At 47.0% G+C, this 25316-nt stretch overlaps 1 protein-coding gene and 1 long non-coding RNA gene across 3 annotated transcripts in view; one reads left to right on the forward strand and one right to left on the reverse strand.

Annotated features, from left to right (window-relative positions):
• MARCHF4 (membrane associated ring-CH-type finger 4) overlaps positions 1-25316 on the reverse strand; it is a 115093-nt gene that overhangs the window by 21471 nt on the left and 68306 nt on the right. For both annotated transcript variants that reach the window (XM_070771917.1, XM_070771920.1), the window contains exons 2-3: positions 5832-5987; positions 18-210 (exon numbers count right to left, since the gene is read on the reverse strand). In XM_070771917.1, the coding sequence (XP_070628018.1) occupies positions 18-210; positions 5832-5987 (349 nt within the window). The remainder of the gene's footprint in view (positions 1-17; positions 211-5831; positions 5988-25316) is intronic.
• On the forward strand, positions 12857-15871 carry LOC139186457 (uncharacterized). Its single transcript, XR_011570015.1, has 2 exons — positions 12857-13171; positions 14786-15871. It is a non-coding gene; the product is annotated as an uncharacterized lncRNA (long non-coding RNA).

The following is a 25316-nucleotide window of genomic DNA, read 5'->3' on the forward strand; positions in this document are numbered from 1 at the left end:
ACATCCCAGAGACTCACCTATGCACACCACGTCCATGAATCCATACATCCCGTAGCAGATCTGGAAGAGGAGGTCTTGGCGCTGCCATTTTGCTGAGGGGCTGAAGGTCGACCAGATGAGCCAAGAGATGCTGGCGATGAGGAAGAGGGAACCCAGGATGGCAGCTGCGATCTGAACCTTCTCGATGACTGTCAGGGAGATGGCCTGCCACTGCAGGGGTGAGAACGGCGGGTCAGTGGGGGCCTGCAGGCCCTCATCCCATTTCCACCCCATCCCACGCCCTCTTCCTGCTGCTGCCCCAGCCTCTCACCTCTGGATTTAAACCAGGGCTCACCAACGTGTGATACAGCGGCTCTTTCTGAGAGTTTCTGAGTATTAACTTTGTGTTTTTGATATGGAAGAAACCCATATCACACCAAATGATCAGAATTCATTTCTGGGTGGGTGAGGCTGAGAAGGAAAGTCCTTGTGGTTGACTATGATGCAGACAGAAAACTGAGAAGGAGAAAGTGGAAATGCAGTGTGTAGGTGGTGTTCCAGGTCCCCAGAATATTCTTTTCTGAGTAACACATTATTTTCTCACTAATAGGTGCTAAGAGGGCACAGGCTTTTTTTTTTTTTTTTTTGCTTGTTTTCTACAACAACACCTGGCATGTCATTTAATATACATGCTGGAGATTACCAATTCAACAAAGAGAGGCCACAGGATGTCAGGGAGAGAGAAGAAAAACAGTATAATTTACTGACTGTATACTAATGCTGAAATTTCGGTGTTTTGTTTTTTTTTAACAGAAAAGCACTATGCTAATAGCTTTGTTGATGGATGGATTGAAGGCTAGAGTGTGGGTGGGTTTCCACTGAAATTCTATGAGTCTATGACTGATCCAGGTATCACAGGCCTAGATGAGCCATGAGTTGGATTTTAGTTTGGGATTTATTCATGCCCTTGCTCAGCAAATATGTACCGGGTGTTCTGTGTGTGTACGCTGCTAGGTGCTGAATATAAAGCAGTAAGCAAAAGCATGCAGACTTCTGCCTTCATGGGGCCTCACATTTAGAGAACACAGACAGACATATGATTATTTACAATGGCAATCCATCATGACATGTGAGAGCCTGTGACAGGGGATTTCACTTTGAGTTGAGTGGGAGTTTACTAGACAAAGAGAGGAGGCATACATGTCCAGCAGGGAGAAGAGCATGTGCAAAGGCCCTGTGACAGAAGAAAGCAGGGTAAGTACAAAAACCTGGAAGAAGACCAGAGAGGGTGGAGCAGAGAGCAGGGAGTGGGGTAAGACAACTGGGAAAGGAAGAAGGAATACCACACGGGAGCCTAAAGAATATGCAAAGACTTTTAAAAACTTTTTTGTAGGAATAAACGTGATACTCTTGACCAGTTTGCAGCAGGGAAATGACAGGATCAGGTTTGGGAAGGTGGCATGTGCACATGCTCAGTTGTGTCTGACTCTTTGTGACCCTATGGACTGTAGCCCACCAGGCTCCTCTGTGCATGGGATTTCCCAGGCAAGCATACTGGAGTGGGTTGCCATTTCCTTCTCTAGGGGATCTTTACAAACCCAGGGATCAAACCCGCATCTCCTGCATTTGAAGGCAGATTCTTTACCCCTGTGCTACCTGGGAAGCCCTTTGGAAAGTGGAAGGAAGGGCTATCTCCTAATTGTAGCAGTTTGTGTAATGCCCTGCAGAGAGCGCCTAGTAGGCATTTCAGAAGGCATGTCAGAACTCCCCAGAAAAGGCGGACAACCTTCCTTCTGCCAACAGCAAGCCCTCCCTGCACATTATACGGCCTAGATGGAAGCACTGATGATTCTGCCTCCTGCCGGGACTGACCAGTGGCCCCTAAGGAACTGTAACTATTCGAAAGCATTTGCTCGCTCATTTAGATGTGGGACATCAGCCTTTACATGTAATTATACAGATAGCATCCTGTTACAGGTAATTGGGCCTTTACATTTTCCACTGCTCTTTCCACCCCGCCTAGGGTTACACATAACAGGAATTTTCCAGAAGATGGCCTGATCCCACAGACTCCTCTAATAGAGGGCAAATGCTTTTTCCAGAGCCAGCCTCCCTGTCTGTGAAGAGGGCTCCTGATTGAGCTTTTTGTTTCTACCTCTATGACATCAACACCCTCCCCTTCTTCTGCTCCAGGCAGAAGAAACCCCAAGTGGAGAGGCAGAGGAAGCTCCCCTTAACCCCTAAGTCCTTCCTACCAGCCCCAAGCCACTTGTGGAAGCCATACAGCACCCCGACTACGATTTGAAGCAGGAAGAAGAAAGAGCAGGATGGGGTGCTATGCCCAAGGCTTCCTTCCTGTCTGCCCCATGGGAGGCTCCACAAGTCATATGGGGAGCAGAGCCACAAGGAGAAAGGAGAGGACAGGGGAGCTCTCTGGTCTCCCAGGGAGATGGGGAAGGGCTCCCCAGGAAGCAGGCTCTGCCCCTACTGGATCCCCGGAGCTTCTTCATCCCCAGCAAGCTCCTGATCACAGCATCCAGAGACTTCTCCATGCCCCTCTGTGCAGCGAATGGAGAGACCAAGGGGCAAGAGCATGAAGACAGATGATTCTTTCCTTATAACAAGAAGAGGCAGTGAGCAAGGGCCTGGTCACCCAATCCTAGCTCAGCTCTGCTCCAACTCATGGAGTGTGACCTAGGAGAAGTCAATAAATCATCAGGACTTTCAAAAAGTGGAGATAATTGTTTCTTAGAGTATTGTGAGAATTAAGTGAAATTAATCAGTGCTTTGAAGGGTACCTGCCGCCATCATTTCTATTCCCCTTTATATTTTAGCAAAAATACAGTTATGCATGGCAAGGTAGGAGTATTCATAACCATACTTAGCAATCTCCATGCTGGGCATGTAGGGTAGAGGTGAAGGGCCAGACTCAGGAGTCAGACCCCTGGATATAACCCTGCTCCACCAGGGTGACCTCGGGCAAACTGTTGACCCCTCTGTGCCTCCATTGTCTCATCTGTAAGTTGGGGATGATAATAGTACCCATTGCATTGGGTTGTTGTTAGTGTTAAACAATATATGTGAACACTTAGAACAACAACTGGCCCCCGGTAAGCACTAATTAAATGTTCATGAATATAATTATAGTTCAGATGTAGCAAAGAGGATGAGAGGCACCCACAGAGCCTTGAGACCACAGGGCTACACTGAAATGCCACCTTTCTCAGGAGCTCTTTCTAGAAACAGAGCTTGCAGAGGGTCACCGAGATAACATGCTGTCATGCCCACTGTTTCTCAGAATGTTTTATGGGGTCATGAACCAAGAGGTGAGACATCAGAGACTTGGAAGACACCTCCCTACTCTGACAGAAGTTAGCCCCGGCACCCCATCCATTGTTCTACTTTCTCTTGGTAGGGCCTGCCTGCTCCATCCTCTACCACAGATGAGGAGGATCAGAAGTTGCCCAACCATGGCTGAGCAGGCAGTCTCACACTTGGCTGAGACTGAGGAGCCCAAGACATGCAACTGGGTCAATTTGGGCCACAACCACACACTACTGCTGCTAGTCCAGACTACTTCCTTCTTCTGGTACTATCTGGAAGAGTGAAATGGCATTTTCTGAGCACATACCACTGAATGCAATGAGGTCCAATCACAATCCAGAAGTAACAGAATCAGAATCTCCAATGACTAGAAACTCACAGTTAAAGACACAGTAGTAGCTTAAGAATAAATTCATTCTTAATTAGTAATTTAAGGATTATTCTTAAGTAGTAACTTGATAAAGTTATTCCAGAGTTCCAAAGAAAAGCAAGGAGAAATAAGAAAGACGTCTTAAGTGATCAATGCAAAGAAATAGAGGAAAACAATAGAATGGGAAAGACTAGAGATCTCTTCAAGAAAATCAGAGATATCAAGGGAACATTTCATGCAAAGATGGGCACAATAAAAGACAAAGTTATTCTTAAGTAGTAACTTAAGAATAAAGAATAAAGTAGAAAGGCAATGTCAATATTGCCATTTGCCTAAGGCACTTATGAGATTAGAATAATCTTTTCTTTTCTTTGCTCCCAGGAAAAGATTCATTGGAAAAGACCCTGATCCTGGGAAAGATTGAGGGCAGGAGGAAAAGGGGGTAACAGAGGATGAGATGGTTGGATGGCATCATCGATTCAATGGACATGAGTCTGAGCAAACTTCAGGAGATAGTGAAGGACAGGGAAGCCTGGCGTGCTGCACTCCAGGGGGTCTCAAAGAATCAGACAACACTGAGAGACTGAACAACAACAACCCCCAGGAAAAAGTTATCCCTAAATGTTTTTTCCCTTTTTGTGTCCAGGGCTAATGCCTGTTTATGAGCCAAGGACAAAGCCAAGGGGGCACTCGCCTGGTGGGTTTGGATTCTGACCCTTTTCCAAGGCTTGAATCGGCTGAGAAAGAAGAGAAGAGTTAATGCACCCCAGGGCCTGGAATCAGACATTGCTATTTTAAGACACTTCAAGATTTTGAAATGAATAGCTGAGGATGGAACCAGAGCATGGGGAGGCACCTCTTGTTCTGACTCTTTGGTGCACCATCAGGATGACTGAAGTGCCTAGGGGTTCTAAGGCTCCCTTCTAGCAATAATGGCCCCCCTACCCTGGGCTGGCCCCCACTGCAAGGACATTGCAGCTCCGGGTGTTTGCAGCTGCCCTTCCATGCAGAGATCCCAGCCCACCATCATCCCCAAGCCACTCGCTCTGCTGGGGCAGCAGCACTGACTCTCTCTCACCCCCTCAGACAGCAGAGAGACAACTGTGCCAAGCTGCTGGAGTTTCCGCACCCTCGCCAGCATGCTGGCTAATTGATGACGTGGCAGCTTCACTGGCTGACCGTGTCTATGTGAAGGTATTTTCAGAAGCAAAGCGCCCTCTGTGTGTGTGTGTGCCTCACGGGGGGAAGCTGTGTGATGTGGAGGATTTATGAGGTGGTACAGGGGCTGTCAGCTCTTCTGGGGATGACAGATGTCTCAGGGCAGGGTGGGAGGGGTCGGGAGGACCGTGCGGGGCATGGGGGGCGTGGGGGCCTCTGACCTAACAGCCCCACCCCATGTGAATCTGTTCCACAGACCCCACCTGAACCCTGGTCTTCCTGCCCTTGACCTTCATGGACTCTTTATATTCTCTCCCTTTTCCTTCCTGCCCCGTCTTTTCTCTTCCTCTGATTCCCTCTCCTGTCTCGTCTCCGTTTTTTCCCTTGTCATAAGAAGTGTGGTCTGTGGACCAGGAGCAGCTGCATCACTGGGTAGCTTGTTGGAATGGAGAATATCAGGCCCCACCCTGCGTTTTGCTGGGATTCCAGGCACCATCAAGTTTGGGACATACCATCCAGTCTCTGCTCTCATTTCTTCTTTTCTGCCCTTAACCTCATCGCAGTCTTTCTCCTCACCGTCCCACCCTGCCTCTTTGCCTTTTTTGCACTCTCTGTTCTCTCTTTCTTATTGTTTCCTCCCTCCCTCTCCTCTTTGCTTCTTGTTCCTTTTTCTTATTTCTGATTTCTTTTATCCATTCATTTATCCATGAACTCACTTATTCTCTCTCTTCCATCTGATTCTCCATGTTTCCTTCTCTATCTATTTCTGTCTCTTGATCCCACCCCTTTCTCCTCTTCTGGCTGAGGCTTAAGAGAAAACACAAAAATTCTTTCCTGCCCTCCTGCCCACTCTCTATCCTCGGTCTCGCCCACCTGGCCATCTTTCCCTTCCTCCAAAGCCCCGGAGCTCTAAGGTGACTTCACGTCCCGCCGGAGATCAGGGAGTTTGGGAAAGCCCGGCCCTCCCTGTAGCGCCCGAACTGGCAGCCCCCGGCCGTACCTGCAGAGGGTTCTTTGTGCTGATGGCGATTACGTGGTACTTGTAGTAGCACAGTTCACAGCTCCAGCAGCCCCGCTCGCTGATCCACTTGATGAGGCAAGGCTGGTGAGTGCACTTGACCGAGCCATCGCAGCGGCACGGGCTCAGCAGCTCCCCCTGCAGGGAGAGAGGCGGAGGGTGGTGAGCCAGTGAACCAGTGAGGTTGCGCAGTCGTGTCCTACTCTTTGAGACCCCATGGACTGTAGCCTACCAGGCTCCTCCATCCATGGAATTTTCCAGGCAAGAGTACTAGAGTGGGTTGCCATTTCCTTCTCCAGAGGATCTTCCCAATGCAGGGATCGAACCCAGGTCTCCCGCATTACAGGCAGACGCTTTACCGTCTCAGCCACCAGGAAGCCAGACCTCAGCAATGGGGTAAGGGGTGGGGAGTTTGCCTTCAGAGTTGGTTTGCCCCCCACCCTCCATGTCTCTGGCCAGGCCAGACCACAGACTTGGTTTGGAGGAGGTCTGGGCTCCAGGTTCCCAACTTAGTGAATTCAACTAACAGTTCTGAGCTCCTGGCTCCTACTCGGTACTGCCCAAGTTCTAGGGTTTCTATGAAAATGAGTTAGAGGATCTCCATGGAAGTTCTCTGCCATCTAACACGGGTGTCAGCCTAGGTAGACTTATCTTTAAAGGTACAGCCAGGGGTCTCAAACACAAATGCTCTCAGGGGCAGACAGGCCACACTGTGACTGAAGCCAGCTGGCGGAATGGATTGGATTGGCGGGTTGAAGAGACAGCCATCATCAGCTGCAGATGTGGGAATCTGTGTTCCAAGGAGGCAAGTGTTTATGCAAAATTTCCCCGTAGTCAAATGTCAACAGCAAACCCAAGCTTTGAATACATGTCATGAAGGTCATTTGGCCTAGCTTTGGAGTTCTGGTCCTGAGCCTTTGCATTCTTCTACAGCACAGCCCATAGAGACCCAGATCCCCTCTGTGAAGCCTCTTGCCCCTGATCCCAGAGCGACAAAAATGTGGCAGGCTTGGCTCCTGGGGACCTAGGAGGCTGAGCAGATGCCCCCTCTGAAGGCCTGGGGCCCTCTCGGCATGTCCCTTGGGACTGGCTGGGAGTCGTTGGGAAGCCCAGTTTGGGGCAGGCTTCACTAGAAGCAGGGAGGCAAAGACAGTGCCAGAGTTGAAGCTCCTTGTGGACTGCAAGGCTGGACTCAGTCTCTGGAGCCTCCTGTGACCACATGTCACATGACCACACACCACATGACCACAACTGAAGCTTGTGCCCACTCCCTGCTGGTCCTGATGCTGCCGGCCCCCAAGGGCCTCCCTCACTCCCTTCTCTCCTCCCCTTCACTTTCCCCTCTTTCCTTCCTCGCTTAGAGCCTGTCATTTCTACCTCCTGACTCCTGTCCACCAGCGCCTTCATTTACCTTCTCAGGGACTTTAGGAGTGGGTCCCACCCAACTCCCCAACCTCTGCTCCCTTCTGACCAGTCCCAAGGCCCCCTTCCTTGCTTCCCACACCCTTCCTCCCCCAACTCATCTATTTTGAAGAGATGCCTTCTGCCTCACTCCTGTCAAAGGACCCAGAAGCTGCCAGAAACAGCCCCTTTCCCTAAGCCCCAGGCTGGTGTGTTTGCAATATGGCCACTGAAGCCATGTCCCTTTTAATTTGGTGATGGTGGTTTAGTCACCAAGTGGTATCCAATTCTTTTGTGATTCTATGGACTGTAGCCTGCCAGGCTCTTCTGTCCACGGGATTTCCCAGGCAAAAATACTGGAGTGGGTTGCCATTTTCTTCTCCAGAGGATCTTCCCGACCCAGGGATCGAATTTGCGTGTCTTGTGTTGCAGGCGGATTCTTTATCCAGTGATCCACCTGGGAATTTGGGGATTTCACTATTCGAGAAACCACATCTTGTTCCCAACTTAAAATAAGCAGGCACAGGAGCTCCTGACCTATTAGACACAGATCTTTATTTGTGTATTTAATCATGCTCTTTGCTGTAGACTGTAGAAACAGTCCTTTTCTCCCAAGATGCATGGAATCATCTTTCCCTTTTACTTCAGCTCCTATCACTCAAAGACTACCCCTCAGCCTGGATGAGATCTAGAGTGTCTTTCTGCACCTGGTGTACATGTTCAATTGCTTTTCTGTCTTCATGATGGTTCCAAAGCCACCTTCTACAGGGAGTCATCCCTGATTTCTCTAGATTGAGTGCAATGCCTTGATCTCTGAGCACCAGTGTAACCTTCTGAGGCCCTTGGCATATGCCTATCCACTGCCCCATCAGAGGAGCCCTAGGAGGCAGGGATGGGAGGTTGTTCATCTTTGCATTCATTCTCCCAGTGCCTAGACTACACCCAGCAAGCCTTCAACAGCCTTTGTGTTTGAGCAAGTGAAAACATAATTCAATTGTCTGCTCAGGTTTCCTGCCTGGCCCAGAGGAATGAAGATGAGACTGCCTATTCCATAAGAACAGGAGCCATGTCCATCTTGTTGACCTTGGGACCGCAGCACTTCACTCAGTGCCCAGCACTCCACATGTGTATGTATGATGAAGGAACCTGGTGACGGAAATACTCAGGGTGCCACCACCTCATAAAATCCTCTCTAATTCCCCACTCCGCTCCTTTTGTGTTGACAGGCCCCTCACGGTGGCTGCAGGCCAGGAACCCTCCCATACCCACTTTGAAAGCACTTCCCCATGTGTCTCTGGGTCACTATACCATGACCTCTCACAGCAGCAATATGCATCTTATGTCCATTTTTGCATCCTTAGCACCTAGTACAGTACGTGAAACAGATACTCCATCTAACTTTTTTTTTGTAGCCATACCACTTGGCGTGTGGGGTCTTAGTTCTCTGATCAGGGATCAGATGGAACCCATGACCCCTGCAGTGGAAGCATGGAGTCTTGACCACTGGACTGCCGGGGAAGTCCCATACTCCATCCTGCTTTAACAGTGCAGTGTGCACAGAGCTGTTTGATAAATGAGAGGTTTCGATCCTCTAGGACATGGCCAGCCTCTGGCTCCAGGTACAGTAGGACAGGCAGGAGATGCCCACAATGCCAGGTGCTCACCACACCCATGGAGGCCTCCAGGTCCTCGATAATGAGTAGTTGCTGTGTGGCTCTGAGAAGAAAAATAGGAATGGGAGGGGGAGGAGAGGTGGTGAAGGAGGGGCAAAAGCCCTCATTATTCATGGCAGCATCTCCTAGGCTCATTAATTCTAACAGGATGAGCTGGGTTTGATTAATCGGGTTGTTAGGCAGCCATGTCAGATTGCCAATCAGGTAAGAGACAGTACTTCCGGTCCCCGGCAACGGTGCCAAGCAACAGCGAAGGCTGTTCTCTTTGCTTTCTAACGCGGCAGCCATGAGACAGGGGAGGGAGAGCCGCTGGCCAGGCATAACTAACAAGACCTGGGCTCACCACCGTGGCTCTGGATGGGGGACCATCCCTGGGGCCCCTAGTTATCTGGAGAAGGAAGGAGCATGACCTGGCCTGGTCCTAGTCCTGGCCACAGACCATGAGGCCAAAGGTGTGCGATTTCCCCTGGAGCTCCCAGTCCCCCACACTTTCCCTGGATTGGACAACCCAAAGGTAGAATAGAGGCTTGCTTTGGGTGCTACAAACACTAGAAAGCAAGGATATCGAAGCTGTTAGAAAAGTTTAACTTTGATGAAGGAAGTGATCCAGGATTTTAGGGAAAAAAAAAAAAATCTGCAAAAAAGCTATTTTAACCTTGGCATTCACATAAATTTTTTGCTTTATGATTTGGCATATTTTTACACTGGGGAGGAGGGCCATAATCTTTTTGTGTTTAGGGCTTCTAAGAGGCCTTAATCTGGACCCTGGACTATCTTTGGCTGGTCAACCTGTGCTTCTCCTGGAACAAGAAAGATGTGAATGAGCCAAAGCCAGATGGATTCAGGTTAGACAGAAGGAGAATGTTCTTTAAAGTCAACTTTATTACAAGCTAAAATGGTGGAACATGGAAATGGAGGTGATAAACATCTCTCAATATAACAGTGACTCCTATTAAAGAGAAAGGTTAAATGACCAACCCAAGGTCACTCAGCCAGTGTCGTGGCCAGAATGTAAAGCCAGGTCTTTCTGACATCAGACTCAGCTTCTTACCACACTCTGCTCATCCCCCTCTGTACTCTGGTTCCTGCTGTCCCTTGCACATCTGTGCCCATGGGTCTCTTCTTGTCTGTCCCTCCCTGCTCCAGCACCGGCCCTTTCACCAAGTCTGGAAGGGGCCCGCTCTGGACCGATTTTCTGTCTCTGCATCATCACCCACAGTTCAGCCCTTAATCACTCTTCAGTTGTTTTCTCTAGGCTTCAGGGTGATCCTGCATACCCCACAGGACCAGGCACCTCGGAGTTACACAGTAAAGGTGCATTCATAGGCTGGATGGGCACCAGGGTAAGGCAGAGGATGAACCCCTCCAGCCCAGCTCCTGAGGGTCCTCCGGCCTTTGGGCTGGAGGATTATCACCATCTTGTCTGCAGTGTTCAGCAAACTCCACAGATCAAAGGGGCTCATTAAATGGAAAGGGCACCAGACACTTCCTGGATGATCTCCTCAGAGCTTTGGGGCCCAGAGACCACCCTGGGAATGACTAAGTCAAGAAAAATCAGATCTTCTCTAATCCCCTGGCCCCCATGGGACACAGTGTAAGGGAGGGGTGAAGAACACAGTATTTGAAAAGCAACCCCTTAGATTTAAATGCATCCGTTTTTCCTTTTTAAATTCTTTTTATTGTGGTAAAAGTCACATAATGTAAAACATACATTGTCACCATGTTTGACTGTACAGTTCAGTGGAACTCAGCATGTTCACATTGCTATGCAAGTCTCAACATCATCACCTTCCTAACTGAAACTCTGTCCCCATTAAACACTAACTCCTCATACCCCCAGCCTCCAGCCCCTGGGATCTACCAAAGTACTTTCTGACTGCATGAATTTGACTGCTCTACATACCTCATTCGTGTGCATGCTAAGTCGCTTCGGTCGTGTCTGACTCTGGGACCCTACAGACCGTAGCCCGCCAGGCTCCTCAGTCTATGGGATTCTCCAGGCAAGAATACTGGAGTGGGTTGCCATGCCCTCCTCTAGGGGATCTTCCTGACCCAAGGATCAAAACTGCATCTCTTACGTCTCCTGCATTGGCAGGCAGGTTCTTTACCACTAGTGCCACCTGGGAAGCCCCAAGTGCCTTGTGTAAGTGGAGTTGTCAAACAGCATTTGTCTGCACCCAAGTATGTGAGAATGCATTTTTAACTTCATATATGTCCTACAAGCAGAGTGTACCTTCTTTTTCCCCGCGCCCCTGAGCTATATAGTAGGGTCTCACCAGCCATCTATCTTATATACAGTAGTATATATACACCAATCCCAACCTCCCCAACCCAACCCTCTTCAACACTTACTGGCTATGCAAACTGGACCAAGTCTCTTAACCTCTCTGAGGTTCTCTTTCTTCATTTTTCCATTGCAGGCAACTCTTACCTCCTCAAAGCCTGGCTGTAAGAATGGACTGAGATCATGCAAGCCAGGTGCTGGACGCAGAGCCTGGCCCGAGTAAGTCCTCTTATGAAAATATTACAATTTCAACTTGCCTTTCCATAATGACTTTAATTCCATAGGTTTTCTACTACAACTCTATTCTATGCTCCCACAATCAAATAAGCAAACCATGCCTTAAGTACAGGGTCAGCCGAGCCTAGAGGGAGATTCTGATGAAAGAAATGCCTAAGAGTCCACCCCAGTGAAGTAGATTAGGGGTTAGGACACAGGTCTCCCAGCTTCTGGCCCAGGACTGCCCTCTGTGTTACCAGGGGTCACTGAGAGTGTTTGGAGTCCTCCTTTCCTGGGAAGGCTGAACGGAAGGCTTCTTGAATGGGTTAAGTGGGGTTATGCTGGAGGCAGGACAAGGTGATCCATAGCTGTGGCTGTGGCTGAGCTGGCGGGTGGGGAAGAAAACAGGATGGATTCGCCTCGCTGCCAAATGACACAGCAAGCTGCAGGAACAAGACTTCAGTCGTTTCTCCATTCACAGATTTCTTCCTGTTTATTCTGCCTTGCTTCAGTTTTTCTCCCCTCTCAATCTGAAAGGACTTGTTTCTGGAGTCCTTATGTTACCTGGTTGCCATGGCAGTTGGCAGGTAAGCCAAAGACTTCCCCTGCCACCCACATGGGCACCAGGCATCCTTGCCACTTAGAAGAAAGAAAGGAAAAAAAAAAAAAAAACCAGCCCCAGTGCTGTGCAATAGTTTGCAGTTCTGGGAGACTAGAGCAAGGGAAGCAATAGACTCAACAGCCTTGGGGTGCAGTTCAGGGACATTTCCCTTTATTGACACTAACATGGTGGTTAAGAGCTTGGACTCTAATCCCAGACAGACTTGAGTATACCCAGGCTTTTATGATCTGTGTGACCCCGGGCAAGTTGCTTAACCTCTCTGGGCCTTCATCAAATATACATGTAGTATGTTCCAAGTTCTATATGAGGTGACAAGGATACAGCAGTGAATGTTACTAACCAAAGTTCTCTGGTCGAGAAAGAAAGACATTTTAAAAAGATAAACAAGGGACTTCCCTGGCAGTCCAGTGGTTAAGACTTTGCCTTCCAAGATAGAGGGTGTGAGTTCGATCCCTGGTTGGGGAGTGAAGACCCTATATGTTTTACAGCCAAAAAACGGAAACATAAAACAGAAGCAGTATTGTAACAAATTCAATAAAAACTTTAAAAATGTGCCACATCAAAACATCTTTTTAAAAATAAATAAGATAAACAAGTAAACTATAAGTACATGGCATGCTGTTATGAGCTATTATGGAGAAAAATAAGCAAGGGAAAGGAAAATGAGATACCAGGGAGGGGACAGGTTGAAATTCTACAAGCGGGGACATTTGACAGAAGACCTGAGGATAATGAGGGAGCAAGCCATGTAGGTGTATGAGACCTGAGCATTTGGGCAGAGAACATCGAGTACAAAGGCTCTGAGGCAGAAGCCTGTTTGCCATGTCCTAGGGACACCAAAGAGCCAGTGTGTTTGGGCTAGAATGAACAGAAAGACTGAGAGTGGATGAAGTCAGAGGTATAATGGGGATCAAGAATGGGGGACAAGCCAGACAAGGCTGGTGGGCTGTTTTAAGGACTTGTCATTTATTGTGAATGGGATGGGAAATCACAAGCATGTTTTGAGCAGAAGAGAGTGACATGATCTGACCGTATTCAACAGGTTCCTTCTGCCTTCTGTATTGAAAATAGATTGGAAGGAAGTAAGGATCAAGTAAGGAGCCAAGAGGCTATTGCAGTAATCCAGGTGAGCAATGATGGTGCTTTGAACCAGTAGGGTAGCAGTGGAAGTTCTAAGAAGTGGCTTCTGGATATATTTTTGAAGATACAGATGTTAAGATTTGCTAATGGATTAGGTGTGATGGATGAGAGAAGTCAAGGATGATGAAGATCTGAGCAGTGAGGGGCTGGAGAATTGCGTTCAAGTTGAGATGGGAAAGACTGAGGGAGGGGCAGGTTTTGGAGGGTAGATGGGGAGCTCATTTGGGAATGTGTCAATTTTGAGATGCCTGTTAAATATCCAAGTGGGAATGTGATATACATTAGTCTAGAGTTTAGGGAAAAGCTCTAGCCTCAGTATATATACTTGAGAGTCACTGGCCTACAGATGGTTTTTAAAGCCACAAACCCAGGAGTGAGGGCAGGTAGGAAGAGGGAGGGCTACCAGAACTGCTTTGTACAGGATGTCAAGATGTTGGAGCTTAGAAGATAGGAAAGGAACAGTAGAAAAGCCTGAGAGGGAAGGTCAGTGGGCCGAGAGGAGAATGTGATGTTCCAGAAGCCAAAGAAGAAGACAAAGTCTCTCAAGAAAGAGGGAGCCCTGGCAAAAGCTGCTGATGGATCCAGTCGGATGAGAATATTGGGCAAGTTTTCTCTCAGTTTCTTCTTTTTCTAGATAAAGCAAAGCTATGGACTGAGACTGGAAGTGGGGGAGAAGGTATGGAGGTCTGAGAATTGGTTTACAAAGTCACCTGGGAGAGCTTGGGAGTAATTAGACTAGTAAAATAAAATAGAATTACTGGCGGCACTGAGCATCCATGAAATTGGGGGAAGAGGGTTATAAGAATATATATTTATCACCCTGCCTGGCACACAAGCAGGTCTCAGTAAATGCTAGACTAACATGGAAATGGTTATAATAGGTATTATGGCTGATCTTGTCTCAAAGGCCACCTTCACACCTATATCAAACACTGATCAATTTCCTCCCTCTCTGCCTTCCTTCCTTCTTTGAATAATATTCCCTTCTTATTAATAATTCTAGTGTTGTAAACATCTCAGAGTTCTAACAAGATAGACATTATATCATCTACTACCTCAATAACTTAATGAAGCTAATATCATTTCTCCTGCTTTACTATATGATGATACCCACTCAGAGAGGTTGTTACTTGCTCAAGAGAAAGGCAGGGTAAAGCTCTGTCCATCAGGCTGCCCATACCCACCGCTTCTCTGCCAGCTCATGTCACCTGCCTCCCATCTCTCCTCCCACCCCAGCAGTCTTGTTCATCATATCCTTACCTTTCCAGCCCTGACAAAAGAGATGGCCTTGCTGGATCCCTATTAATGTATAAATGCAAAGGTGAAAACTCTTCTCCCCTTTGCCCCTCTCCTCTGAACCCCATTCCAGGCAGTGTTCACTGAGTATTAACTGATGTGGTGGTGGTGGTATTGGTGAGTGGGGGACATAACGGAATTAACTCACCCCCCCACTTCCTCCTCACACTCCCACCCTTGGCAAGGAGTAGACATTTGTTGAGTCAAAATTAAGAGACAGCACTTTTTATAAGCATAGAAATGCGTTAGAAGTTTCTCTGAGATGTAGTCTGTATTCACAAGAAAACATTCACTTGCCTTGTAGATGCTCCACTGTGAAGACTCAGAGGACCAAGAGCCTTAAAATCAGAACTCCCCCTCCTGAGTGGAGTGAAACCTGTGTGTGTGGTGCAGGGGATGAGGAATGGGCACAGGAATAGGAAAAGTTCACTGAGGCTGTAGAGGAGAATTAGGAGGGATGTCAAAGAAAGGAGACTCCTCCATGTCCATCCGAGACGGCATCTGTGATGAAGGATTATTGACAGGGAAGCACAGAACTGTTTTGTGTCACTAACTAGATTGCACATATCTGGGGGGAACAAGCTAACAGGATTACCGACTCAGTGGACATGAATCTGAGCAAACTCCAGGACGTAGTGAAGGACGGTGAAACCTGGTGTGCTGCACTCCATGGAGTCACAAAGAGCTGGACACGACTTAGCAACTGAACAGCAAGCTAAGAGGAAGGCTTATCAAGGACACATCCTCACAACTTATGGGTACAACCAAACTGGTTCATAATATCAACCAACTACACAAAGGGGGAACCCAAGTGGGGAAAGTGAATAGAAGGAAAACCTACAAGTTTCCAGCATCTTCTCCATACAGGACACTGGACAGTGATTTCTTGATTCCACAGAACTGCAAGAGGTCAATGTATCTTGGACTTGGGATCAAGAAAGATGAGCTATCATGAGACCTTCTCACCAGCCAAGGTTGTGGTGGATAAATCGGAGTAGAGGTGGCTCCTGCCACCCAGAGGGATGAGAAAGCAAGCTCCCTGCTTATCTCTGGGAAGCAGGCTGATCGGCAAGATGACCTTCAAAGATCCCCATGGCCCTGGAATCCAGGATTATACATAGACAAGCCATTCTGAATTTTCTGTGTGTTGTGTTGGGCAGCATACAGGCAGAAATTTGTTTTCTGGCTGGAGCCCTTTCTGGCTATTCATCCATAGCACTTTTCATCTGTAGCACTTTACCTGCTCCCTTTCCAGCCAGACCAGGCCCAAGCTTCTCACTTCCTCCCTCAATGACACCAAAGCCAAGCCCTCCAACCTCCTCTATCTAATGCCTGATGGTCTGAGGCAGAACTGATGTAATAATAGAAATAAAGTGCACAATAAATGTGATACACTTGAATCATCTCGAAACCACCACCCGCCACTGCACCCTACCCCCGCCCTGTCCATGGAAAAACTGTCTCCCACAAAACTGGTCCTTGGAGCCTAAAAGGTTGGGGGCCACTGCTTTAGGAGACTAACAGAGTGTGAACACTGGTAAACAGGGAATCATTGTAAGATAATTTGATTTAAAAAAGAAAACTCTATTACTAAGTAGAAAAAGAAGACTTAAGACCTTAATGAGCTCTAGTTATCTACACTAAATTCAATTAACCACATAAATATTTCCAGTTCCCTCGTACCAGCAACTTACTTTCACAAATACAATACTACACACATACTCACACACTCACATACAAACATATAATCTGCTTTCCTCTTCATGGAAGAGTTTTCAGCCTTCCTGCTCATCAGTTCAAAAAAAGGGTTACAAAAAGAGATATAGGAAACAAACACACAAGCCCCAACCAAACCCCCCAAACCATGTTTTTCTATTCATGATAATTTTTTTATTCCTGCACTGCTTTTCTCCCTATAATTTAACTGGAATAAGACAAATGTACCTAGTCCCTCTAACTGCCTTTGAATTTACTCAACTGATACCAGAAAGAAGAACTTAACCTCACAATAATTGAATTTAAATAACATCTGATTCCATAAAGTCAAACATGATCTGCATAATAAACAAACCAAGCCCCACAAGGGCTGGCAGAAAGAAAGAAGGTCATACTTTATGTGGATATTTCTAATCGTATCTGTATTTCTAATAACCTACACGTGCCATATACTGTCTGTGTGTCTTTCTGTACACTTACCATCACTATTGTTAACAAGGAGCTAAAGTTATAGGTTGATTCGCCTTCAGTCCTTTGCCTGACTTAATAGAAAAGCATAACTTTGATAAACCTCACTGGCCATAATTGGGTTGTTTGCATATAGCAGAGGGCTGGGCCCGTTTCCAAGGTTCCAGGCCAGTAGGCTGAAATTTCAGAGATTCCAGGTCACCGTGTTCTCTTTCTTTCCCACAAGTCAGGCCAAGCCAAGGGCACAAGTCAATGGCAAGTTGAAGGGCAATTACTCAGTGACCTCCTGGGGTCAGCCCTCCACAGTCCCTGTGCACAGGCAGAAGGATGCCCAGCCTCAGTGGTGCAAAATGCTCGTGGAGTTGAAGGTGTTGTGGTGAAATTCTACAGAAATTCTTTTCCAGTCACAGTGAATGAAAATAAAAGTGTTCGTTGCTCAGTCATGTCCAACTCTTTGCAACCCCATGAACTGTAGCCCGTCAGGCTCCTCTGTCCATGGGATTCTCCAGGCAAGAGTAATGGAGTGAGTTGCCATTTCCTTCTCCAGGGGCTCTTCCCAGTCCAGGGTTCGAACCCTCATCTCCTGCATTGCAAGCAGATTCTTTATTGTCTGAGCCACCAGGGAAGCCGCAGTAATTGATACATGATTTGATGTGTTTAGGGGATACAGCAGAGGTTACAAGTGTAAACAAGCTGTGATGATGTGTCGTACTTCACAGATGCTCTGAATCATGGCCCCAGACACTTAGAATCTTGCGTATGGCCGACTCTAACAAAGCAAAAATGTAGGGTCTTTTCTGGGCACTCTTCCCAGCTCTGCCACCCTCTGACATGGGTTTCAGCTAAGCCTTGATCCCGTAGTTCTCCAAATTTCATACACAGAAGAATCACCTAGAAAACTTATGTGTTCAGATTCCCAAGCTTTGACTGCAGAGATTCTGATTTCATGCAGACCCATCCCCCTCTCTTGAAGCAAGGTTGGCTAAGACTCATTTGTGAAGCTCTGGACTAGATTTTAGCAAACCTTCTGTCTCCTACATCACTCTGAGGCTTTTAGATGAAAATAAAGGAGGAAAATAAATACCGATCGCTAAAACTTACTGAGCACTTACTATGTGCCAACCCCTGTATGCAAGCTGTGACTGCTAGGTTCAAATCCTGGCGCTGCCACTTGCTAGGTGATGGACGTTGTGCAAGATACCCACCTGCTCTGAGCCACAGTCCTTCATCTACATTGTCCTGCTTTATTTCAGCTGCTGTGTCTGCCCCTCTTACTAACACGAATATGCGCCAGGGGCCAGGTCTGTTCTAAGCACTTGGCATGCATGAGGTAGTAGAGCCTGGCTGCTCGGGCCAGTGGACCAGGCTGACTGGTCTGCCACTGATCATCCATGAGACCCTGGCGAGTCTGCTCAGAAGTAAAGGGAGACCAAAGATACTTCCAGCTCCCCAGAGTGTCATGAGGATTAAATGAGATAGTGCACGGTGAGGAGTTCGTGGAACCCTACCTGACCCATAGCGAGAGCTCTTCATAGATCATTCTATGCTGTCGCTCGTGTGCCCATCGATCCTTCCTAAGTCTCTTCACACCCTAACCAAAGGAGTGAGGCAGAAAATTCTGCCCTCTTGCCCTGTGGATGAGGGGTCTCTGTATTTGCTGCACTTTACCACCTTGTAAATGAAACTCATCAGTCTGAAGCCTGTGAGCACTTAAAACTGCCTGGGAGCCTGGATAATGAGTATAGGTAATAAGAGTGTGAAGAAGGCCAGGGTCCCCGGGGCTGCTCACTGCCCTGTTATTACAGAGAGGGAAGGACAGAACAGACGTCCCAGCTCGCCATCCGCCCGCATGTCTCAGTGTTTCTGTCCCTCCCTGAGTCTTCTTCCCTCATGCGCACGTGTGTCTACCTCCTGATATGGGGTCAAGAAAAGGTCTTAAGCCATGAGTGTTTGCAGCTACTACTCCTGTCTTAGGTAAGGCCATGCATTTCTGTGTTCATGGAGCCAACTGGGAGCTTTGCGATGCCCTTGAAAGTGCAGAGAAAAGAGAGCAGAGTGGCCATGTGTAATAGAGAGCTTAGCAGGGAAAGGGAAGTTTAAGGGGGAAAGGACATTTTTTGCCCTATGATTTCCTTTGCTTGCTTTTTAAAGAGGCTGCAGTAAATATCGACACGCTGTTCGATTCTTTCTCTGTGTAGGACTTGTATCTCTCCTTCATGATGAACTATGTTCAGATTCCACTCCATTTAGACTGAGAAACCTGAAGCATCAGAGAGGGCAGTGGCTTTTCCTAGGGTGGTGCGGTGGGACAACACTGCAAAAGGAGAAAGAAAATAAAAGGATGGGCCCCTTCCTCTCTGGGTTCAGAGCTTCCAAGAGTCTGCCCTACATTTCTGTGATATTGATGCCTCTCACCGGGTGATACCCACTCCAGAGTCTGCTGAAAGTTCAGCCCGGTTCTTTTCACACCTCTCAAGGAAGCGTGCTATTCCTGAAGTGTTGGCTGCAGATCCCCGTCAGGAATAAGCCTGCTAAGGAGAGCTGGAATTACTATGGTGTGCGAATAGACGCCGGTCTGTTGACTCCAAGCTTCTGCTAAGCGGCTCCAAGTGGTTGTAGCTTCTGTCATCTTGGCAATTTGACTTTTTGTTTGAAAGAATTCTGTGTTCTTTGCTTCTGGAGCTGGGAAGCAGGCACTGGTCTTCAAAGACCACCTCTTCATCCTCTAGCCTCTGCTCAGAACGTCTGTCAAGGGGTCGCTGACAGATGGGGTGCTCCTGTTAGAGACAACGCTGGGAAGGGGGACCCCAGAGTCTCCCGGGCTTACCTGTGTTTCCAGTTTTCCCTTTCAGATGTGTACAATGAAGACCAATGCACGGAAGAGCCTAAGCCTCTACACTTAAAGATTGGGGGATATTTATGGGCCAGCAGTGCTTCCCTCCAGAAGATGGTGACTGTAGCCCACAGTCCCCTTTTAGGGGCCATCCAGTGGCCTCAGTCAAGCCCTGGCTCTCTGACACCTCCCCAGGGACACCCACACTAGGACTCGCTTCCTCAACCCTACCCAGATTCTCAGCCTTCGCTGTAGTGTTTAAGCCTGTATTTCACTTAATTAATTATTAATTTTGTAAAATACTACTTCCTTTTGTTTGCCTGTAACCTCTTTCAGGTGACAAGGTGGTTAAGCAAGAAATCAAGACGTTTCCAAACAATTGTTTTCTGGGATTTGGCAACTCAGTCCCTGTTCTCACTCCCTTTAGACTTCGTGATTGTTTAAAGCTTTATTCATCTTCCCTCCAGCAGTGGTCCATGCACACTGAAAAAAGATCTATTTCTGCCAATGTAGGAGATGTGGGTTCAATCCCTGGGTTAGGAAGACCCTCTGGTATATGAAATGACAACCCACTCCAATATTCTTGCCTAGGAAATCCCATGGACAAAAGAGCTTGGCAGACTACAATTCACAGAGTTGCAAAGAGTCAAACACAATTGGGCACACACACACACACATTGGGACTTCCCTCGTTGTCTAGTGGTTAAGACTCCATGCTTCTATTGTAGAGAGCACGGGTTTGACCCCTGGTCAGGTCGGACACTACTGAGCAGCTTCACTTTCCCTTTTCACTTTCATGCATTGGAGAAGGAAATGGCAACCCACTCCAGTGTTCTTGCCTGGAGAATCCCAGGAACGGTGGAGTTTGGTGGGCTGCCGTCTATGGGGTCGCACAGAGTCGGACACCACTAAAGTGACTTAAGCAGCAGCAGCAGCAGGGAACTAATATCCCACATGCCTCAAAGCCAATAAATAAATGAACAAACAAATACATATTTTTTAAAAATCTATTCTTGACTCCTATTCTCATATCATGCATCATTTCAGCCTTTTGTTTTTCTAGACCTTCACCATCGGTTAGATTTTTGAGTTACGTTCCCTTGCTACATCCAAGACAGCCAAGGATCTACCTGTCCGGAGACTGGGGGAGCAAAGACTCTATCTTAAAAATATGTAGAGATTTATAATAACTCAAACATTTCTTCATAACTATACCCCTCCTACACTTGCACACGTAATTTCCCCCAAATCAGGAACATAATTTAGAGCCAGTTTTTAACCTGTATTTTCTCATTTACACCATGTCATGAAAATTTCCTCACAGTGATCCTTGATTTCATGGCTCATATCCATAATTATTTCCTTAGAAGACAGGTCTGGAATGGAACCACTCATTCAAAGGGTGTGGACATTATTAAGGCTGTTAATACATCCTGGAGGCCAAACTGGCCTTCAGCAAAACGGTGCCCATTTCCATCAGTACCTGCTGCTATTGGCCCGTGTTTAAGGTCTTGTCCTTTCTCCACATTCTCATGAACGATTATCAGTAGTGCCATGACTATGACCCTGAGAAGGAAAGCTCAGAAATGCAGATGATCTGTTCCTCTCCACCTTTCTTTCTACTGGAGGGAAAGCACAGGAGGTGGCTTCAGAATGGGGGCTGAGTCAGGAATTTACAGCACTGCCACCACCAAGGCAGTCTTAGGAGAGTGCCTCAGCTGTGAAAGAGAACCAGGGGCATGTAGCTAGCTGAAGGCTGCAGAATCTTAGCCTGGGCATTGTGGGGTGTTCCTTCTCCAGCAAACTGGTGGATGATATGGATGACTCAGAGTCCTCTGGTCAAGAGTCTCAGCATAGCCCAGTCTCTGAGATGGCAGACTATAAGATTAAGGTACCCGGGGCTGTAGGACTCCACACTTACACTTTGCACCTGGATCATTGCCCACCACTTCTCTTTGAGGTTCCTAAATGTAAGAATGCCGCACTGGTCCCAGTAACACCCTTGTGTGACTGGGCAACTCTGTCGCTAAAGACGTATCATAATCCAACCTGCATTTTCCCTGCTACAATTTCAGCCTTTTCCTATCTTTTCTTGCACGTGCTTTAAGATCAAACAACTTTCTGACTGTGCCATTTATTAACTATATCAGTTAATTAGGCTGCTAACTATGCTCCTGCATATATATTAAATTAATGACTTAAAATATAGCCTTTTATTACTTTTCACAAGTCTATAAGTTGGCTGAATCGTTCTGCTGATTTGGTTTGGCTGGTCCTGGCTGGGCTCCCTCATGCACCTTGGAGTTGGCTGGAGTCTGACTGATCTAGGATGGATGGTCCACCTCTGCTTGTATGTTTCTTATCATTCAGTAGGATTGCTCAGGCTTGCTCACGTGATGGGGGCATAGTACCCACCACAAGAGAGGACAAGCAAGCCCTGATGCACAAGCACTTTTAAAACCTCTGCTTACATCAAATTTACTAATGTTCCACTGGTCAAAGCAAGTCGTGTGCCTATTTCAGAGTCAATGTGAGCAGGCACTACCAAAAGAAAATGACTACAGGCAAGCATAAAGATCTAGGGCCATTAGTACAATCAATTTATCACATTAGCTCTGTGACCTTGGACAATTTTCTTAACCTCTCTGAGCCCTAAGGACCATCACCTGTAAAAATGGAGTTTTTGAAGGATTCCACGCTATATGTAAAATGTCTGGCACATACTTAACTTCCACTATGTATTAATTTCCTTCTCCTTTCCACCATTTGGACTTTCTCTTTTTTCTTAAATATATTATTTATATGCATTACCTTCCACATTCAAAGCTTCAGCATGATGACACTAAACATTCTACCTGTGGCTCTTGTTGAATTTTGCTAACTCCTAACCTGTGCCCAGGAGAGGAGGCTCTCAATTAATTCCAGTGGTTGGGAATTGGGATACAAAGGGACTCAAGGAGTCTCCCCCTTCTTCTTCTTCCTGGGACTGTGCCGCTGAGAGATGATGTCTGGCTCTCTGATCCAGCTCCACTACCAAGAGGGAAATAGAATGGCTTAACATGTTTGTATTAACTGATGACTGAATAGAGGCAATGGGACGGGAAACCTCCATTTCCTAATTTAAAGGTGGCCTTGGGGGTAGGATAAGTATCCTGGCCTCCCCTTAGCTAATCGGGCTCCAGAAGAGACATTAATTGCAGCCAGTCCATCCTGCTGGGGAGACCCAAGGCTGCCAGCTCCCTTGCTGGGGACGGAATAGAATTTTAATTGGCTGTGAAAGCATCGTGGCAGGAGGTGCATGAAAGAGTTGATCCTCTCCCCCAAAGCAGGTGAGAGAGGCTTCAAGGGAAAGGCCCTGAGGAGGTGCATTGGCAGCAAAGACCTCACCCTCAGAGGCCACCCCGGCTGTGACACCACTGTCCCAGCACCAGGGCTGGACTCCAGCCAAGATCAAGGACTCTCACACAGTGTACTTGGAGTGGTCAGCACAGGAGCACCAAGCCCACAGACCTCCTCATCTCTGTACTTCCTCTGACTTTCATGAGAGAAGCACTTCGTACTTACTGTTAGCGTATCACCAAGAAAACCAGTACTGCCCACCTCAGAGAGCACTCCAAATATAAGCTTAGAAGTGGAAGTGTTAGTTTCTCAGTTTTGTCTGACTCTTTGAGACCCCATGGACTGTAACCCACCAGGCTCCTCTGTCCACGGAATTTTCCAGGCAAGATACTGGAGTGGGTTGCCATTTCCTTCTCCAGGGGCTCTTCCCCACCCAAGGATAGAATTTGGTTCTCCTGCATTCCAGGCAGATTCTTTACCATCTGAGCCACTAAGGAAGCCCAAATAAAAGTTTATCCACCCCCAGTCTGAGTGTGTCCATTTGTCATCCGTGTGGTTTGCGGCAATGGCACAGCATTCCTATACCACCTTTTCAGAGTAACGTTAGTATTTTTTCACTTAAATAAATTATCATGAGAATGTTGGGGAGGACAGCTTTGGTGGCGATGCGTGTGCTCTTTCTTTCATGGCAATTCCTACAACACACCTATGGGATGACATGTGGAGGTCAGTGGATGTGACTATGAAAAACAGAACAGTGTGAGTTTATTAGTACAGATGCACACGGATGCAGGGTATGGTTTAGGGGACTTTGGGGTAAGTTATTTAACCTCCCTGTACCTTACTTTCTTCATCACTAAAATGAGGGCAATAGTAGTACTTATCTACTTTCCCTGTTGGAAAGAATAATCAGATTTAAATGCTCAGAGATTCAATAAAAGTGTTTTCCTGATTATTTCTAGTGAAAGGGAGGTGGAGCTAGTCATTGACCCACTTGCGCTCTGTCAACCTAGTGGTGTAATAAACTTGTTGGTGAAAAGCAAAGCAGAAAAGCAAAAAATACACAAGCAAAATCAGAGCTTTCAGAAAACAATTTTGTGAGACAAGAAGTTGATAGAAATGCAGAATTTTTGGGAAACTATGCTGCATTAATACTTTAAAATGTAAAGGAATAAACATCACTTATAACTGCTATACAGTTTTATTGTGTATTTTGATTTTTGTTATCAAATTTTTATTGAAAGTTTATCACAGATTCAGTTATGGAGGAGAGATGCATTGAAGGAAACTGTTGAAAATGGAAATCTATAATTTATTAGGAAATGAAGACAGGCTTCCAGTTTCCAACTGACAAACACACAATTCAATTTCTACTGTCACTCCCCTCCCCTCTATTCATGCCTCCTATCTCTTCATTGGGAAATAAGGCATTTTTCTGATTTAAGCTCGGAACATAGGGTTCCCTGGTGGCTCAGATGGTAAAGAGTCTGCCTACAGTGCAGGAGACTTGGGTTTGATCCCTGGGTTGGGAAGATCCTCTGGAGAAGGAAATGGCAACCCACTCCAGTATTCTTGCCTGAAAAATCCCATGGACGTAGGAGACTGGTGGGCTACAGTCCATGGGGTCACACAGAGTCAGACGGACACGACTGAGTAACTTCATTTTACTTTCATAAGAATGAAAATAGAATAAAAGAGAAGACTAACAAACAGCATCCGCTCTGAAATAGTGAGAACTTCATCTCCTTAAAGAGCATATGAAAGTCCTCGACTTTTGGGGAAAAGAACTGCAGGAAGATGGCATTGATTTGAGAAGGCAGAACAGGCTCTTGGAAATAGTCGTTTCCACCTGCAAACCTGGTCCCCAGATCACAACTGGGTGTCTGGACTCCTGTACCTGATCTCTCCCAACTTGGATCACTGATGGTTTGGGAGATCAGCAGGACAGCCACTTAAAGAAGTGACTGGTTGCACGAATCAGCTCACCCCTTCCAGGGACACTTTTTCTCACTTTTCTTACAGCTGCCATATGTTGGCAGGGTCTCTGGATACTGAGCATGTTCTTTCTCTGGTATCCAAGGTACTGAAAAGCATGGCTAGGCTACTTATCTGTGGGTACAGTTACAGACAGCAGGCAAGCTAGTGCCCCAGAGAGTACTAATGCCCAAATTGGGTGCATCCCTATTGGTGAAAGAGATGAATAAGACGCTCTGGGATGAAAGCTTGGCTTTGGGTCCTGGCCCCTCCTCTTGCTGCTGGGCAAGTCTGTTTCTCATTGTTTAAATGGGGGTGGGGGGCATTGGATTAAATAATCTCTACCAGTCACTGACAGTGTCTGACTTTTTAAGATTCTATAAAGGTTCTGTACATACAAAACAACTCAACATGAGGAGCCCTTTGTAACTGAAGTGAGTGCACTCCCTGGGCAGATGGAGAGGTATACTGGGAGTGGCAACCCTGATCACTGGAAGCTCCATGG

The sequence above is a fragment of the Bos indicus genome, chromosome 2 (genome assembly GCF_029378745.1).
Source record: "Bos indicus isolate NIAB-ARS_2022 breed Sahiwal x Tharparkar chromosome 2, NIAB-ARS_B.indTharparkar_mat_pri_1.0, whole genome shotgun sequence".
NCBI classification, from domain to species: Eukaryota; Metazoa; Chordata; class Mammalia; order Artiodactyla; family Bovidae; genus Bos; species Bos indicus.